Source organism: Berghia stephanieae, chromosome 13 (assembly GCF_034508935.2).
Source record: "Berghia stephanieae isolate SIO BIC M18660-M18661 chromosome 13, UCSD_Bste_1.3, whole genome shotgun sequence".
In the NCBI taxonomy this organism is placed as follows: domain Eukaryota; kingdom Metazoa; phylum Mollusca; class Gastropoda; order Nudibranchia; family Aeolidiidae; genus Berghia; species Berghia stephanieae.
This window is the reverse complement of record NC_088372.1, coordinates 29,819,444-29,836,943: the sequence shown is the minus strand read 5'-3', so window position 1 is coordinate 29,836,943 and position 17,500 is coordinate 29,819,444. Positions and strand designations below refer to the sequence as shown.

At 38.0% G+C, this 17,500-nt stretch overlaps 1 protein-coding gene across 5 annotated transcripts in view; it reads left to right on the top strand.

Moving 5' to 3' along the window:
• Positions 1-15,216, top strand: part of LOC144958983 (uncharacterized) — a 278,895-nt gene extending 263,679 nt beyond the window's left edge. For all 5 annotated transcript variants that reach the window (XM_078891283.1, XM_078891287.1, XM_078891288.1 and 2 more), the window contains 4 exons: positions 1-5,460; positions 6,870-8,216; positions 10,046-10,175; positions 10,981-15,216. The exon at positions 1-5,460 is cut by the window's left edge and continues 102 nt beyond it. In XM_078891283.1, coding sequence (XP_078747409.1) covers positions 1-5,460; positions 6,870-8,216; positions 10,046-10,175; positions 10,981-13,334 — 9,291 coding nt within the window. In that variant the 3' untranslated portion in view covers positions 13,335-15,216. The remainder of the gene's footprint in view (positions 5,461-6,869; positions 8,217-10,045; positions 10,176-10,980) is intronic.
• Positions 15,217-17,500: the final 2,284 nt, after the last annotated feature.

Here is a 17,500-nt window from a genome sequence, read left to right as displayed (position 1 = left end):
GGATCATCAGGCCCTTTCAGCTGGATGAAGAGAATGGGAAAAGGCGGACTGCGATCTCGGAGAGGTTCAGAGACTCATGAGAGAAATGATTGCGATGACGATGATAACACTCCAAGACAGAGATTGAAACAGTCGACCTCAGCGGATGCTTTAACTCATTACGGCGTGGGAAACAAAAAGAGCAAATCAAAATCTACTTCCACTTCTACTACATCTTCCAAAAATAAATTGTCCCAAAGTATGGACAACTCTGAATGGAAAGATTCCTTAACGCCTGAACGTTTGAATGCCAGGGGGGCAAAGCTGTTGCTTAGAACAACATCAGCTGATATAGCCACAGAGAAAAATTCTTCTGGAGTCTGTGATATTAACCATCAAAGCTTTGAAGCTTTTAATAAAAGTTTTGAGAAACTCCTAGCTAAACATTCAAAAGAGGATAATGCTAGTTTAGAAAGTTCAAAAGTCAAGACTGCCTCATCAAATGTCAAACAAGAAAATGCTAATAAAACAACGGCAACGAAACAAACTTCTACATCAACACCACCAATCGCTACTACAGTAAAAAAAGGAAGTGATGCTAGCTCGAAAAATGGCGCTAATACAAAAGATAAAAAATCTCAAGAACCTGTTAGCAAGGATAATAGCAGTAGTAAAGTTAATCAATCAACTTCCACTGATAGATCATCTAAAAATACATTTCAGCATCAACAACAACATCCATTTCAACAACAACAACAACAACAACAACAACAACACCAACAACAACAACAGCAGCAACAGATACATTCAACTAAATCTAGCAAACCTTTAACCTCATCGTCTCAAGCACTTAGAAATCCTTTTGCTGAACCATCAGCGTCCTCTGTCAAATCTCCTCGTTCTGGGAAATCCCCAAGTCCTCTTCCAGGTCAATACTACTACTATGATTACAGTGATGAAGACTCTGACTCTAGACCTGTGTCCAGAGATTTCAGCACCGCCTCTACCATGTCTCTCAACGAAATTCTTGACAGTAGCCAAGAGGCTGAGGTTGCTTTGGACGATGACTTCTTCTCTGACTGGTCGTCCGTGTGTATATCTCCCCAAAAACGAATAGATAAACTTACTGGCCAGACAATTTCAAACAATGCAATGGTGTCCAAAGGAAAAGGTGCCTCATCTTCATCATCATCGTCATCTTCAAAATTGTCGTCATCATCATCACCAGATTCTCCTCGTCATCTCCACCTCTACAAAGCTTTTATGAACATCAACAAGCAACAACAGCTTGGAGCAAAATCTGACCTTTTGCAACATTTCAAACAAAGTTTTCCTAACCCCACTAAATCAGGAAAACCTGAACCTATTTATGATGAACCTTACATCCCAGAGCTTGACACAGCTGCTGACCAGGAAAATGATACTGAAACCCCAATTTCAGCTCCCATTGTGTCTAAAACTGTCTCACAAAAGGCTGTCACAAGAAGTCTTACTGATCCTTCAAATCTAGCCTCCCCTTTTGCAGCCACTATTTCCATCCCAAATAACAACAGTAACTTTACAACAACTGAAGTTAAAGCAGAAATACACACAGAAAATTTCCAACGCTCCTCATCCAACTCCAACTTCCAACCCTCCCCTTCACTCTCTCCCAACCCAAGCCAAATATCTCAAGACCTGGGCTACGCCAGTAAAGGCAGCTACCATTCCCAATCCTCCCCCTCTCCCTCCCCCTCCATGTCACACAGAGGTACTCCTCCTTGGCTTCACAGCACAAAAGACCCCCACTCATTCTCCAGAAACGAACTCTTGTCCTTGGTCATCAATCGTGACGGCATGGCAGGAAGTCCTAGGTTTATTCCCAACGCTGCCAGTCCGTCTTCAGACTCCCCAAAACCAATATCAAGACCTGGCCAGTTAATTTTAGCTCCTCAAGACAAAAACTTTAATTTTCAAGGAGGTTTTAGCTCTGTCAGTTCTACCAGCAGTTCTGAGGACAAATCTCCAATAAAAATGTTTGAGTCAAAGAGTTCCATGAACAAAATGGAATCTTCAGTCATAGAAGTGAAAAAGGATTGCACATTTTCTTCTGCAGCAAGCACCTCTTTCCAACACCAACAGCAAATCAATGTAATGAGCGAAGGTGCAGGTGGCACTACTTCCTTGCCTACATCTCCAAATTCTCTAAAAAGCCCCACCAGCAAAATCCCTCCACCCGTTGCACGTAAGCCAATCCGAGCTGTCAAACCTGAAGCCAGGTCAAGAACTCTTTCATCTTCGTCCTCGTCAAAGGGAGATAACAGCATTCAAACATCCGTGTCTATCGACCATAAAAGCAATAGTGATAACACTGGTAAAAGTTTCCCCAGTACTGGCAATTCAAATATGACTGTGGGCTTTGTTCTTCAAGACAGTCAAACGAATCCAATACTAAATCCTTTGAAAACGGATGGTACCGTTATAGACAGTATAGTTAGGAATATCATGGCTAAAGAGTCGGTAAAAACTCCACAAGACTCGCCTTCAAAACATCCACACCATCACCATTCGGAGTTTGGAAGCCCTTCCCACCAAACTAAAATATGTCCCTCATCCGATTCCAGTTTTGAAAACCTTCGCGTGGAAAGATCAGGGAGCAAAGATGATGGTTATTCTACAATGTCATCGGATATTCATCCAGAGATTCTAGAGAGATTCTGTGATAACACATTAACCTTGAAACGTTCAGAAACAAGCACAGAAGCGCATTTTGTTTTGAATATAAATAACAAGACTGGTTCTTTAAAAATAAATGGTAGGAGCAATGACACAAACTACCAGAGAGCTGTTCTTGAGAGGAGAAATTCTGATTCAGTTCTGCAGAGTAACAGTGCAAGAGATCGGTCATTTGACAATTTGGTCAGTGATCAAGATTCTGCAATGGAGACATCGGTCCACAGTACTACAGCTGAAATGGTCACAAGCTCCTGTTCGTCACAGATTTCCATGTCAAGTACAGATCTTGCAAGTCCAACGACATTAACAAATAAGACATCCAAATTGGCCATTGCTGATTTTCTTCCAACATCATCAACCTCAGCTCCCAGTCAAGGTCAATGTAAAACGTCTTCTCCAAAAAAATCATTAGAATCCAGATCATCTACAGATTTATCTGCTATACCTGTCAAGAGCAACAACAATAGTAAGAAAAATTGTAGTGGTGATAATAAAGTATCAAAAATCGCTCGTCTTTTTGAAAACAGAGGTGATGTTTCTCCCAGCAAGCAATCTGTCGACTCAAAATCTAGCTCTGACCAGCAACAATCTCCAAATACGGCATCACCAACGACACCGACAAAGTCGTCCTCTCCATCACCATCATCGCCCAGACACTTCTTTCCCAATTCTTCTTCAAACAGCTACCGCCAGCAACCAGAAAGCCCTCGGCGTTTGGTCAATGAATTTCAGAGAGCTAATCAAAACAATTTAAATACGACCAACAAACACAGCAGCTCCCAAAACTCTAACACTGTGATAAAAAAGAAATCAAATGCTAATGTTTCATCTGCCTCGAACTCCAGTCCTCAGTCCCCTACCAGTGCTAAAGTAGCATCATGTGCTAAACAAACATCTGTTGGCAACTCACCCGAAAACAAACCTGAAAAACCAACAAAACTACCTCAACAAATGCCTCAACAACAAAACAAACTTCAAAATGTTACTGGAACACAAAAGAATTCAACTCCAACTTCTAAGCATCTCCCAGTTGCTTCTTCAAAAAAATCGCCAACTCAGTCCAAAACTAACGAACCAAAACAAAATTCTACCAAGATTCCAAATTTAACAAATAAAAAGAATAGTAACAAGGCAACCTCATCAACAACTTCTGGAACGACCAGTAAGTCAGCTGACAAACAAAAACTTTCTGAAAATCGAAAATCATTCTCTTCTTCCCTTGACAAAGTAAAAAACGTCATTTTGCCCAATTCAATCAAAAAATCAAAAGGAAATAACAAGGAAAAACAGAGCGATGCATTAAAAACAACCTCCAATACGGCTCAGAAAAAGACTATTAGTGATTCTAAAACTAACACTAGAACCATTTCCCCCTCAAAGAATTCAGATGTAACTACAGAATTTACTTTGGTTTTGAATGCAAAATCTCAGGACTCAAGTGGTGTAATATTGGAACTTGTGAAAGAAGATACAAGTCGAAATTTAAATGATGGAAATACGTCTTCCTTTTCCAGTGCCAAAAATGAAAACAGTTGTGCAACTTCTATCACAAAAGCAGAGTATTCGGTGGTATTGGATAATTCGGGTAAAGTGGACACAATCTCTGAGCATAAGGATCCTTCTGTATCAGTTTCGTCTCAACATAATATACCAAAAAATAACTCTGTATCAACAAAATCGTCTGTAAATAACCTCAAAGATAAGAGCACTGTTCATAAATGTGATGGATGTAAAACTAGTTGTAGTGTTAGTAGTCAAAAGAATCGTAGTGATGACTATAATATGTGCAATTTGCCAAAATCGACTTGCGTTACTGTATCCGTTCCACAACCTTCGTGTTCAAAAGCAATGAATAATGTCATGAATTCTACTTCCAAAATGTCAACATCATCCTCTTCATCCTCCACATCGTCATCATCATCATCATCATCAGCAACTCAAAACAACGATTTTCAATCATCTTCTAATCACACTGAAAATAGAAAGTCTCTCATTATGTTGACAAATCAGGCATTTCAGGACGCGACGTCTTCTTCAGATGACTCTGATGGTGGTGACAGCAAACCTCTATCAAAAACTCTACCTCCTCAATATAAGCCTTTTCCATTGTTGACTAATGATAGAGTTCAGCTGCAAAAAGATGAATGGGACATACAAAATCAAGCATCTTCATCATCTTTACCAACGTCATCATCTTCTCTTTACAATGGACATGTTAACCATGAGTATACTTCCCCCACCAACGACAAAAAAGCAATATCTTCTTCAAAAGCTTTCGACCCTGAACCTAAAGCAATATCCCAACATCATCAAAATAGCAATGCCTTATCGAAACCATCTTCATCATTATCTTACAATATGAGCAACGATACCTCATCTCATGATAAGCATTTTCCTCCCCATTGTCAACCAAGCCATTGTCATAATAGTAACAACGATGTTGATGACAACACTATTGATATCACCAAAGGATATTCTTCAAAGTCTTCCACGGCTGATAACTCGACTGCAACTGAGCTTTGCTCCCAATGGCAATATTATCAACCAACCAATGATGACCTCAGCAACATTCCGTACCTCAGGCGCTCACTTTCAGAGCATAGTATTCGAAATGGCAGCAGCTCTTCTATATCCAAGCTATCTACCTCTTCCACTTCCTCCTCTGAAGAAGAGGAATTGTACGGTGGCAACAATGCCCCTTCTGGAATGCCTTTACAGAGATCTGTCTCTGCCTCTCAGTTGGATGTATTACATAAGAAATACTGGGTAAGTGGAATTATAGAAAAATTGAGCTTTTTGATATTGCGCAATATCCACTAAACATGCTCAAAGCACTTTAAAAGGGGTCCCCGGCCAACAGCAACATTTAACATGTAGGACGGGACATGACGCCTTTTAGGCGATATTACAATTTTTTCGGACAGATACAATGCTGTTAACGGCCAGGTACTCATTTTACAATGAGTACGGCGAGAGAATGTGAGTAAAAAGCCTTCTTCAAGGACTCAACTATGCGCCGAGCGAGGCTCGAACCCAGGACCTTCCTATCCAAAAGCGAGTGTCATACCACTAGACCACATAGCCACACACCATAAAAGAAATTTGATATCATTATCTTGGTTGGCCCACAAGTCTTATTCAAATGTTTACAGTCCGAGCCTTGTGTGATAATCTATGCAGATGTCTGATGAAGACGAGTGGGATAGAAATGCTATCAGAATCCACATGTAGTGTAGGACCTAATCATGCTATGGTTATATGCTAAGACTCCAACGACCAAAATGACTGTCGTTTTCCACTGTGCTGTTGTAAGTCAAGTTTCAGTCGCTCATTTCATTCATTTAATTCTCTTAAAAAGAACAAAGCTGCACCAAGATGCCAAGCAAATATTGCATAAAACACGTTAAAATCTGTATAATGCTGTAGTCTGGCATCAACTATAATTTTCAATAAGTTTTAATGACTTAGAGATGTTCATAGAGGTCTGAAATTGTTTTGAAAATTACGTAATTTTACCAAATTTTTTTCCTGGCTGGGTTACTGACCTCCCATAGTGGGCAGGGAGGTACATACATACTGTGTCTTCTATCCCCTTATATCTGTTTTCCAACATGCTTTCTGTCTTTGTCTTGGACTGAAATTACTTGGTTTTGTCCTGGCCCTGACCGTAGTCCTGACTGGGAGGGAAACAGTCAAATGCATAGTTATTGTTTAGGGAGATGATATTTTTTTTCCTTGTAAATAATCTCTCTGTTATGTATTATTATATTTGTTATTTTGAATGTATAATGCAAGCATTTGAGTGTATTCCTCTTTGTTGGATTTTGTGCTTGTGTCCGGATGAGACTTACAGGTGATCTCAAACTAAATACATTGGTGGTATGCTCTTGGAATCTATATCTGATCCCTATTTGTTCTCAGTTCCCCTATGATTTACTTTCTCTTGGATGCTTTAATTGTAATTCTATAACTTTTTACTGTCCCATTTTCTTCCTTTTTACCGGCGCTGATATAACCTAAATGTGTTGCAAACGCCGTAAAATCCTTAAAAACAACCCAAAAAAAACCCCAATTTTTTCGTAGTAGTTGACAGGTTGGTTAAATACGTCATTGCAATCAGGGTCAATATTGTATTTGCTTATATATTTAATTTATATGCTTCATTTTATTTTCAGGGAGGCAATCAGCAGCAGCAGCAACAACAGCAACATGGAAATTTTAGCAACAACGAAATCATTTCATCATCATCACCATCGCTATCGACATCCACTTCATCAAACCACTATAGTCATCATCACCAGCAGTCAAGACCTAATAATAACACCAATTCCTCATCCACCCATCACTTCCAGCGTTTCCATGGATACCACAATGTTTACAGCGGCCATCACCGCCAGCAACTTCAGCGGCATAGGCTGGACAACTACCCCTTCCTCACCCAATCGCTTCGGCTTGATCTGTCTGATGTCACAGAGCTTGATGAGGATGGATCCGAACTCGCCTCTACCAAAGACTCCCTAGACACTAGTACCGGCGGGGTCTCCAGCGACGAAAGTCCTCGACCTCTCACCTCTGATAAAAACCAGTTCAACAGTCAATTCTACAGCTTGTGCCAGGTTGGATCAAACAAATCTCTCTTATCATCATCTTTCGAGAGTAAGGAAAAGCTATCAGTATCAATGACTAGCAGTTCATGTAATGAAAATAGTTCAAGCAATATCAACAACAATAAAACAAATAACGAAGAAGACGAAATCGCTCTTCAGGAGTTTGACCAAATATCTAAACAAATTGCAAGTTTGTCAAAAACTGTGGACGAATTGAATAACAGCCTCTCAAGTCTAAACAGTGGGGAATATGAGCCTACGAACAACAGGGCACTCACTGTATCTCATACTCAAGCTTCTTCATCTACTTGGGGTGCTTCCGGTGATGGTTCGGCAAAGACAGATGCTGATGGATACCACTGGGTGGATGATGAATTCTACCTTGCTTCATCTTCCAATGAAAAACTGGTTATTGTAAAAAGTAGTGCCAAAGAAAATGACTATGTTGATTACACAGCGTTCTGCCAAAGTCAGTCAATCATAAGCAGTGAAATTTATCACAGAAAACTTAGCTTAAACGACTGTTTCAATGAAGACAATACGAGTCAAACCTCTGAAGAAAGTTTGGATGAAGGTGAATACGAGGTCATGAATTCTCAAAATCTCGTGTCAAGTCCAAGGTCTCAGAAAGATGGTAGGGATGTGCTCAATTCTCCTTCGCATTTCGAAAATGTTGTTTACAGACGTCAACGAAGCGCTGTTGAAAGTTCGAGATCTGAAAATGGATTCAGTCAGAAAAGGCTTGTTCGATGGACGAGTGAAGGAAACTTGAGTCAGATTCAGCAACAAACATTGAGAGGCGACACTTTGGACAGGGACAGTAAGGCAAAACGCTTGTCAATGCCTTTGCATTCAAACGACTTGGAAAAGGCATTTGAAGGATGGGATGTCAAAGCTCCGGTGGACGACATCAAGGTAAAATAATTAAGCTTTATATAGCACAATATCCACTAAATGTGCTCAAAGCGCTTTACAAGGGGTCCCTGGTCAACAGCAACATTTAACATGTAGGACGGGACATGACGCCTGATTAGCGATATTACAATTTTTCGGACAAAGACAACGCTGTTAACGGCCAGGTACGCATTTAACACCTGAATACGGTGAGAGAATGTGAGTAAAGAGCCTTTTCCAAGGACTCAACTATGTAATGCTATTGTAGCCCTTATAACTGGATGGGTCTTAGTCTTATGGACATGGGGGCAATCCCACAATTTTTCATTAACTCTTAGGATATAATATCAGTTTTTTTCACATGTCCAATCCAGGTTTCATTCCGCATACAATGTCGTGTTTCACATTAAACCTAATCTATTCTTTTAAAACAATAGGATTGAGGGTAAAGTTTGATCTTTACAGCTCATGTTAAATATTTGCCAATGAGCACAGAATGATTGGCAAATCTAAACATATGTTTTTACAGATTGATGTACCATAATAATAATAATAATAATAATAATAATAATAATAATAATAATAATAATAATAATAATAATAATAATAATAATAATAATAATAATACACATTTATACAACGCTCATTCTCGTGTAAAACACAAGCTCTGGACACTTTACAATATAAATTATCAATTTTAAGTGGAAAAAAAAATGTAACATGTAACTTGAAAATCTTTCTTTTTACCCTTTTGATTAAGGGTCATTTTATCACCCGTTAACTTCAAATAATTGTTTAGAAAATCTATTAGGGTAAAATAGTCAGTCCCAAATTTGACTTTGGGAATTAGCGGCCATCTTGCTGCCCTCTTGCCGGATTCATTTGAGCACACCAACAGACTTTTTAATTAATGATCTATTTCGATCGTTGATGGCTCAACAGATTTTCCCCGATCTATGATTATTTTCGGAATACAGTAGTATAATAAATAAGATCAGATGAATGGCTGTTCGTAATAGCCTTGATTTCTACACAAATATTGCAGGTTCTTCACTAATAATAATAATAATAATAATAATAATAATAATAATAATAATAATAATAATAATAATAATAATAATAATAATAATGATAATGATAATGATAATAATAATAATAATAATAATAATAATAATAATAATAATAATAATAATAATAATAATAATAATAATAATAATAATTACGGATTGTAACGGTGCAATTGGATAAAGGGAAGTAATTCATAAAATTCCAGATCGACTGCTTTTGAATACAGTTCATTCGGAAGTGTACATAAACTATTCTTTACTTTTTAAAGGTATGCGTCAGAGATAAATACGAAGAGAATATGCATTCTGAAGTATGGAATATCAAAACTACAAGTACAGTATAGGGCATTATTAAACAGCTTCTACAACTTTACACGAGATTCGCTCGGTTTTTATGATCATTTCTGATCTAAAGCCTTCGAGTTTTATTCACTTCTCACTGGTTTTTAAGGCATAAACCTATAGTGTCACGAGAGTTGGTCCTATTTATGTGTGTCTGCCCAATATTATTATTATTATTATTATTATTATTATTATTATTATTATTATTATTATTATTATTATTATTATTATTATTATTGTTATTATTATTATTACTATTATTATTATTAGGGTTATTATTATTATCATTATTATTATTATTATTATTATTATTATTATTATTATTATTATTATTATTATGGTGTGAGGAGGATGATGATGATGACGATGATGATGATGATGATGATGATGATGATATTATTGGTCCTAATAATTAATAATACATTTTGATATTTTGTCCAGACTCTGGCTGCCTTTGATGGTCACATGGCCACAACAACAACATCGAGTAGTGACGACGACGGAGACAGCCTGGCCAGTGACATTGGGCTGGACCACATGATGTGTCAGAGGCTAATCGGCCCTAATTCTGGTAGGTTGTTGGCGGTGTTACTATTATTATTGCTCTTCTTTTTAGTTCTCTTCATCTCCTCTTCCTCCTCCTCTGCCTCATTCGTCTTTGCAGTCGTCTTCTTCTTCTTCTTCTTCTCCTTCTTATCCTTCTTAATCTCCTTCTTCTTCTTCTTCTTCTTCTTCTTCTTCTTCTTCTTCTTCTTCTTCTTCTCTTCTTCTTCTTCTTCTTCTTCTTCTTCTTCTTCTTTCTTCATCTTCTTCTTCTTCTTCTTCTTCTTCTTCTTCTTCTTCTTCTTCTTCTTCTTCTTCTTCTTCTTCTTCTTCTTCTTCTTCTTCTTCTACTTCGTCTTCTTCTTCTTAGCGTGGGACTCAAACCCAGGACCTTCTGATCTGAAGGCGACTATATCATACCACAAGACCACATACATATTGGCTTTGTGATAGTTATTTTTTAATGTTTTGTGCAGGTATGTGGTCTAGTGGTATGACACTCACTTACGGATCAGAAGGTCCTGGGTTCAAGCCTCGCTCAGCGCATAGTTGAGTCCTTGGAAAAGGCTCTTTACCCACAGTCTCTCACCGTACTCAGGTGTAAAATGAGTATATGGCTTTAACAGCGTTGTCTTTGTTGGGAAAAAAATTGTAATATCGCCTAACAGGCGTTATATCTTGTTCTATATGCAACGTGATGCTGTTGGTCAGGGATCCCTCGTAAAGCGCTTTGAGCACATTTAGTGGATATTGCGCTATATAAAAGCTCTATTTTTTAATTTTTTAAAAATAATTTTAAGCGGCTTACAATCTATACTTCTTTTCAATTTCAGTTCAAGATAGGGACGGGCCTCCATCTAAAATTGGACTTAAGATGAATCAGCTGATTTTGTGTTACACAAGGGAAAGCAGCAGAGATGATTCTGAGAGTATCGACCTTGATCAACAAATGTGGGATCTCTCAGAGAAGGTGGACCGGCTGTCGGAGAACAGCCAGAAGATTTGGGATGCTGCAGCTGCTGCTGTTCTGAGGATGAGAGGGGAAGAAGATGGGGTGGAGAAGGAACAGTCTTGCATGTATGGAAATGATGTTGGTGATAGGTCTGATGATGATGGTGATGATGATGATGATGATGGTGAAGAGGAAGAAGTAGTTTGTGAGGAAATTGATCAGAGAGATAATGATAATAATGATGAGAACCAACAAATCAGGATTCATCTTCTCACAGTTCCTGAGACAAGAGATGTTGGAATTGATGCTATGAGCGGCTCTCAGAACTCCTTGTTCAATAGCATGGAAGCCTTAAATCTTTCAGACAGTAAGGAGCAGGAACAAAGTCATCAATCCTTGTCTTCAGTATCTATGTCCAGGTCATTATCACCTTCATCATCGTCATCATCTTTATCTTTATCAATGTCGTACAATCATCATAATCATACTGATCATGATGATGTTTGCCAGCATCAGCATCCATCGTCATCAACGTCTGCGTTGAACAATGTCTATACCAAGGAACAGGAGAAGGAACTCTCAGAGAGCTTTCAGAGTTCCACCAATACAGTTGGCAATGACGGGTCTTTAGATCACAGCAGACATCAGCAAGCCTCTGAAATAATAAATCCTTCAAACGTAGAACAAATTGAAAGAAGTTCAAACTCAGAATATCTGCAACATCAAACGGATCAGGAACAACATCAAGTTGTCAACAGTGAAATCCTCAACACATCTGCTAAAAATTACATGAATATTGATAAGATTACAACATATTCAGATTTTGTTGCTGATCTAGAAATGAATGCAATTTGCGAGAACGGTCAACAGAGCTGCCATCTCCAAGACACTCAGCTCCAACAAATGCATCATCAAAATCCACATCATCATCATCGTCGTCATCCTATTCCATCCTCCCCTATTCGTTCCATCAAAACGAATGGTAGCCTAACCCCTACTTCTCTAGAGAGAAGAAGCAACTGCCAAACTTGCCCGCCCGTCGTAATGACAACTAAGACTTTTGGAGATACTAAGAGACCATCAAGTCAACCCTGTAGTGGTGACAGTAGTCCATCACCTTCCTCTGATCACCACCTTCATCATCAACATCAACAATTTCAGCATCATCATCTCCATCAACGACCACACTCCTCATTACCATTTTATCACTCCTATTCCACTCCTTCAGCTTCGTTATCTTCGCCATCACAACAACCAAGACACCATAGTTCCCACGCTTCCTTCAATAATAGAAACAACAACCACCACCACCACCACCACCATATCAACCGTCCTCATGCCCCCTATGTCAATCAAACAATTCCCCGCCTACCCCAATCCAGAATCTCTCCCCTCCTAAACACTACCCCAACCCATCGCCCTCAAAGCTATCCATCCCCCGTTCATCAACACCAAATCCAGCGCCCCCACCACCACCATGGCCAACCTTATCCATCAGATCCACAGTCATCCAAAAAATTACCACCAAATCCGAACATAGCCTGTTTTTTTCCACCACCGCCACCAGCACCACCTCAATCTGTCAACAACAACATCACCAACACCAAAACTCCATCATCAGAGGATGGCAACTCTAGCCCTCCTCCACCTCCTCTACCGCCTCGCATTCCCAATCCACAAGTCAGCAGAACTCAAGATGGCCGACCTCAAGTCATGATAAGACCTCACCGAATTCAAAAACAACACTCATCTCCTTCTTCTCCCCTTTCGTTCAGCTCTCAACCCAACAACCAACGACCTCACTCATTCGACCAATACCTCATTACTCAGCAAAGAGACAAAGCAAATCAGTGTGTTGGAGGTGAAAACGGTGCTCATCAAACAGGTGGACCACACGATCAAATAAGTCAACGACCGCGTTGTTCTTCTGTGGATTCATCAAAGAAAATCAAGAAAGATAACAGAATTGATAGCAACAATAGTAAATCATCCATCAAGAACGTAGATGATGATAAATCTTCAGGGTCTAAGATACCGCGACGAAAGTTGAAAACTCGACGCGAGCTTGTTGCAATGCGTAAAAAATCTGCTGATTGCGCAACAGAATGTGGTGGAGTTGGATCTTCATCCAGAAAGTCTGCTGATGGAGCAACATCACGATCATGGAGGGACATTGACGTAAACAAGGGGACGCCACTCACCGATTCCTCAGGGGGAGATAACAGCTCCAGCTAAAGAAAACAACAAAATTTTAAAAAAATATATATCTAAATAGTGAAAGGGTGAAAGATAATTTGTAAAGCAGATGGTTCAAGGCTGGTCTTCATCCATGCCTTAATTTGATTGGTTAATAACGTGAAAAAGGGGGGCACTATAGTATGTCTATAAATGTCAGAGATTTTCTAGTGTGAAAATTACTTTTCTTTACTCTTAGTAGTATTAGTATAGGTATGTCTTTATAAAATATCCATTTATATTGGTTTATATATAGAGTGTGCTAATGGTGAATGTTAACGAAACTTTATGTGTTAAAAATCACTCAAAATATTTTTAAAATAAATTGCAGATTGAAAGGATTCTTATTTAAAAGATATTATTCATGGGAGGGTACATGGAAAGTCTCCATGAAATACTTGGAAATTGACTTTAGCTGTAACAAAGCAAACTTGTTAGCAATGTTATTGTCTTCTTGGATTTTGTAATTTTTTCTTAATTAGAATTTAATAACGCAGATGTTTTAGTTTGTAACGATTATTTGCATGGAGTTTCAAAAAATATGGAAAGATAAAGATCGCTTGATCATAGTTCATAAAGTAAAACATATCTTCTTATTAAACAGTACTCATGCTGAAAGCACATTACAGAGCGAGCTGGAAACCAGTGAGTACTGTATAAATGTTACAGTGAATGACATAATGAGTCAGATGGTGAAAAGGTTTGAACTCAGATATTGCCAAGTTTAGCTAGAAGGTCAAATTTTTATCAAAAGTGAGTTCTTGTCATAAATGATTAAATCAACCCATTTTGTACATCGGGAAATATTAAAGCTTAATTTCATTTCTAATGTATTTTTTTACAGCTAATCAAGTTGAAAAAGTATGAAATTTGAGAAAAGTTGCTGGATACCTTTCCCATACATCTGACCATAACTTCATGAAAAATCACTCGATTTACTTCAAATAAAGATTAAAATGGTTTTGGGAACATATTCTTTTTTTTAAAAATGCAGATCCAAAATGTTCACCTTCCGACTGATTATGTCATGCACTGACAAAAATGATAGGCTTTTGGCAAGCATCTCAAATTATTTAATGTCAATCACTGACGCTTAAAATCAGTCATAGCCGGTTTAAATGACGTCATAATTATATGTAACTTTGTATCGACTGAGACTTCTTCATGAAAGTTAAAATGACGGACTTGTCTAAGTGATATTTTAGAAATTCATTATGAGGAGGAAGATGACGATGTTATTATTATTATTATTATTATTGTTATTATTACGATTATTATTATTACTATTATTAGGTTCTTTTACAAGCCTACTTTACTATCGTTGTTTTATTAAATACTTTATTTAAAGTAAAGGGGAGCGTATGTGAATCAATTAAGTATCATTTTTTCACTACCGTCAACCGGACTAACTTTGCCTAAAGGGGAAACTTTACCTCTAGAATTTTGGACCAATAAGAGACTGTTTTGTTTTGTGGCAATTATTTCCTTTGATAAAAATTCAAGTCTTTTTACATTCAGAAAAGTGAGTGGAGCAGGCACTTATGTTGATAACAACAAGAGATGAAGTGGCACTTTCCTACTCACTTCATCTCTTGTTGTTAGTCTTTTTACATGCAAAATAACTGCAACAAAGATGAGATTATTCAAATTGCTTCAAATTCACATGGGCTTAGTTACGCCAATTGACGCTAGGGCTTAGTTACGCCAATTGACGGTACGATAACATAAATTGCGTACCTAAAATTGTATCTTATGGAAGGAGGGTATACATACATGAATATGTTGTGAAATATGTTGATCATGAATTGTAATATTATTGTCGCTACTATTATAAATTGTTTGAAAGATAATAAATAGTTATTTATCCAAAAAAAAAAAAAAACAATTGAATTCGCTTTTTTCCCATTGTGATATTGAGCTGCTAGATGCTGTGGACTGTAAAAAACTAATGAATAAAAAAGAATATAACAGTTTCAAAAATGAACAAAATACCAAACATGGAACATTTCGAGCTCAAAACCATTCTTCAACAAACAACAACAAAAAAAAGCCCCCAATAAAAACATAAATGCATCATTTATCTGGTTTTTAAGTATTAATATTTGTTTTTTTTTGTTGTAGGCTGAAGAAGGATTTTGCGGGTGGTTGGATGGGAGCATCACCCTTGAATCATATACCTATGATGTTAGCATGGGTGTACGATCCGATAGTGATGTCGTTTCTTCTTCTCTTTACTAGCCTATCCTGCTTCTTTGGTTTGTGATTGTGTTTTGACAGGGATATTTTTTTTTTTCTGTAAATCTTCTGCCTGTTTGTTCTTGGTTATTTATAATTTAGCTTATGATATCTTTAGGTTATGATTTTGATTTACATTTGTACTATTTTTGTTGGATTGCTTGTTTTTTTTGTTTCAGCGGTCTCTCATATAACCTCAATTGTGTTGGAAGAGACCTAAAGCAACAAACAAAAAAAAAAAAAAAAAAAAGGATTTTGAGCCCGAAGCGTTCCGTGATTGGTATTTTGTTCAATTAGTTTTTCTCATTGGTGTTGTTTTTTGTTTTTAAGGGTTTTACGGCGCTTGCAACACATTGTCATATCAGCGCCAGTAAAAAGGAAGAAAATGGGATAGTAAAAAGTTCTAGAATTACAATTAAAGCACAAAAGAAAAGGTAAGACAAAGGGGAATTGGTTCAAATAGGAAACAGACGTAGATTCCAAGAGCACACCGTCAAAGTACTTAGTTTGAGATCACCTAAAAGTCTCATCCAGACACAAGCGCAGGTCCCAACTAAGAGGAATACACTCAAATGTTTACCAATCATATAATATAATATAACTAAACATAATACAATGCATAACAGAGAGATGATTTACAATGAAAAAAATATTATCTCCCAAAACTACAACTATACAATCGACTGTTTCCCTCCCAGCCAAGGAATTCCAGCCAGGGTCAGGACAAAACCAAGTAATCTCATTCCAAGACAACGACAGGAAACAATTGGAAAACGGGTATGGGGGGATAGAGGACACAGCATGTACCTCCCTGCCCACTATGGGAGGTCAGGATCCCCACCCAGTCTCATTGGTGTCTGTAACTGTAATGAAGCAGATGTAGTTCTGTCTGGGCAGGGAACGTGTTCCTCCTTGTCTGGTGGAAGCTTACTCTTACTCTTACTGCATTGGTCCAGTTTTCCTGGGCTGGGAACACGTTCCTTTTTGACTAGGGGAATCTTACTGCACTGGTCCAGTAGCAGACGGAGATCTGTCCGGGCTGGGAACATGCTCCTCTTTGATTGAAAGAATCTCACTGCACTGGTATGGTTAGACACTCGGCTTCTAATTAGAAGGTCCAGGGTTTGAGTCGTACTCTGAGTGGCACATAGTTGGGATCTTGGAATTATATATATACTGTTTACTCACATTCTCTCACTGAACTCGGGTGTAAAATGAGTACCTGGCCGTAAACAGTTAAAAAAACGTAATATCGCCTAACATGGCTCAGCGGTACAGTCTTTGCTTCGTACCTGAAAGGTACCGAGTTCGATGATCACCCACCGCTGCGTGTGTGGCCTAGAGCAAGTCACCTCGCCCTTGCTCAATTTGCGAGGCTGCACTGCGGCTGATGCCTGGGTTATTCCAGTTATCCCTTGGAATAGACCCTAGAGACAAATTTCCCCTCTGGGATGAATAAAGGGAATTTTAATTTTATTTAATGGCAAAATGCGACCAAAATAAAACATTCAAGGGACGCAACCAAAAATAAACGAGATGCTTTAATATTCATGAAGTATTTACTGGATTACTGCCCTTTTTTAAGTCTCCTTTCATACTTAATTTATTAGGTTACTTGACCCTTTTTTTACGATTTGAAAAGGAGTTATCTACCTGGAAATTTATTTAACTCTCATTACTCATTTATAACATATCCCTTTAACCCTCTCCTTACCACCCATAGGAAAATCGTCACATTCGTTACGATGTAACCGACAATTTTCTCATTCTGATTTCTCTTGTACATCACAAACTGTAAAGAAATGCTTTGATTACAACTATAAATACTAAACACTGTGTTGTAGAGCTCATTTGTTACTTTTTTGTTTGAGTTTGAGTAAGAAAGTAGATTTTTGTGCTGGATGGGTGTGAATTTTCGGGGGAAATTCTAA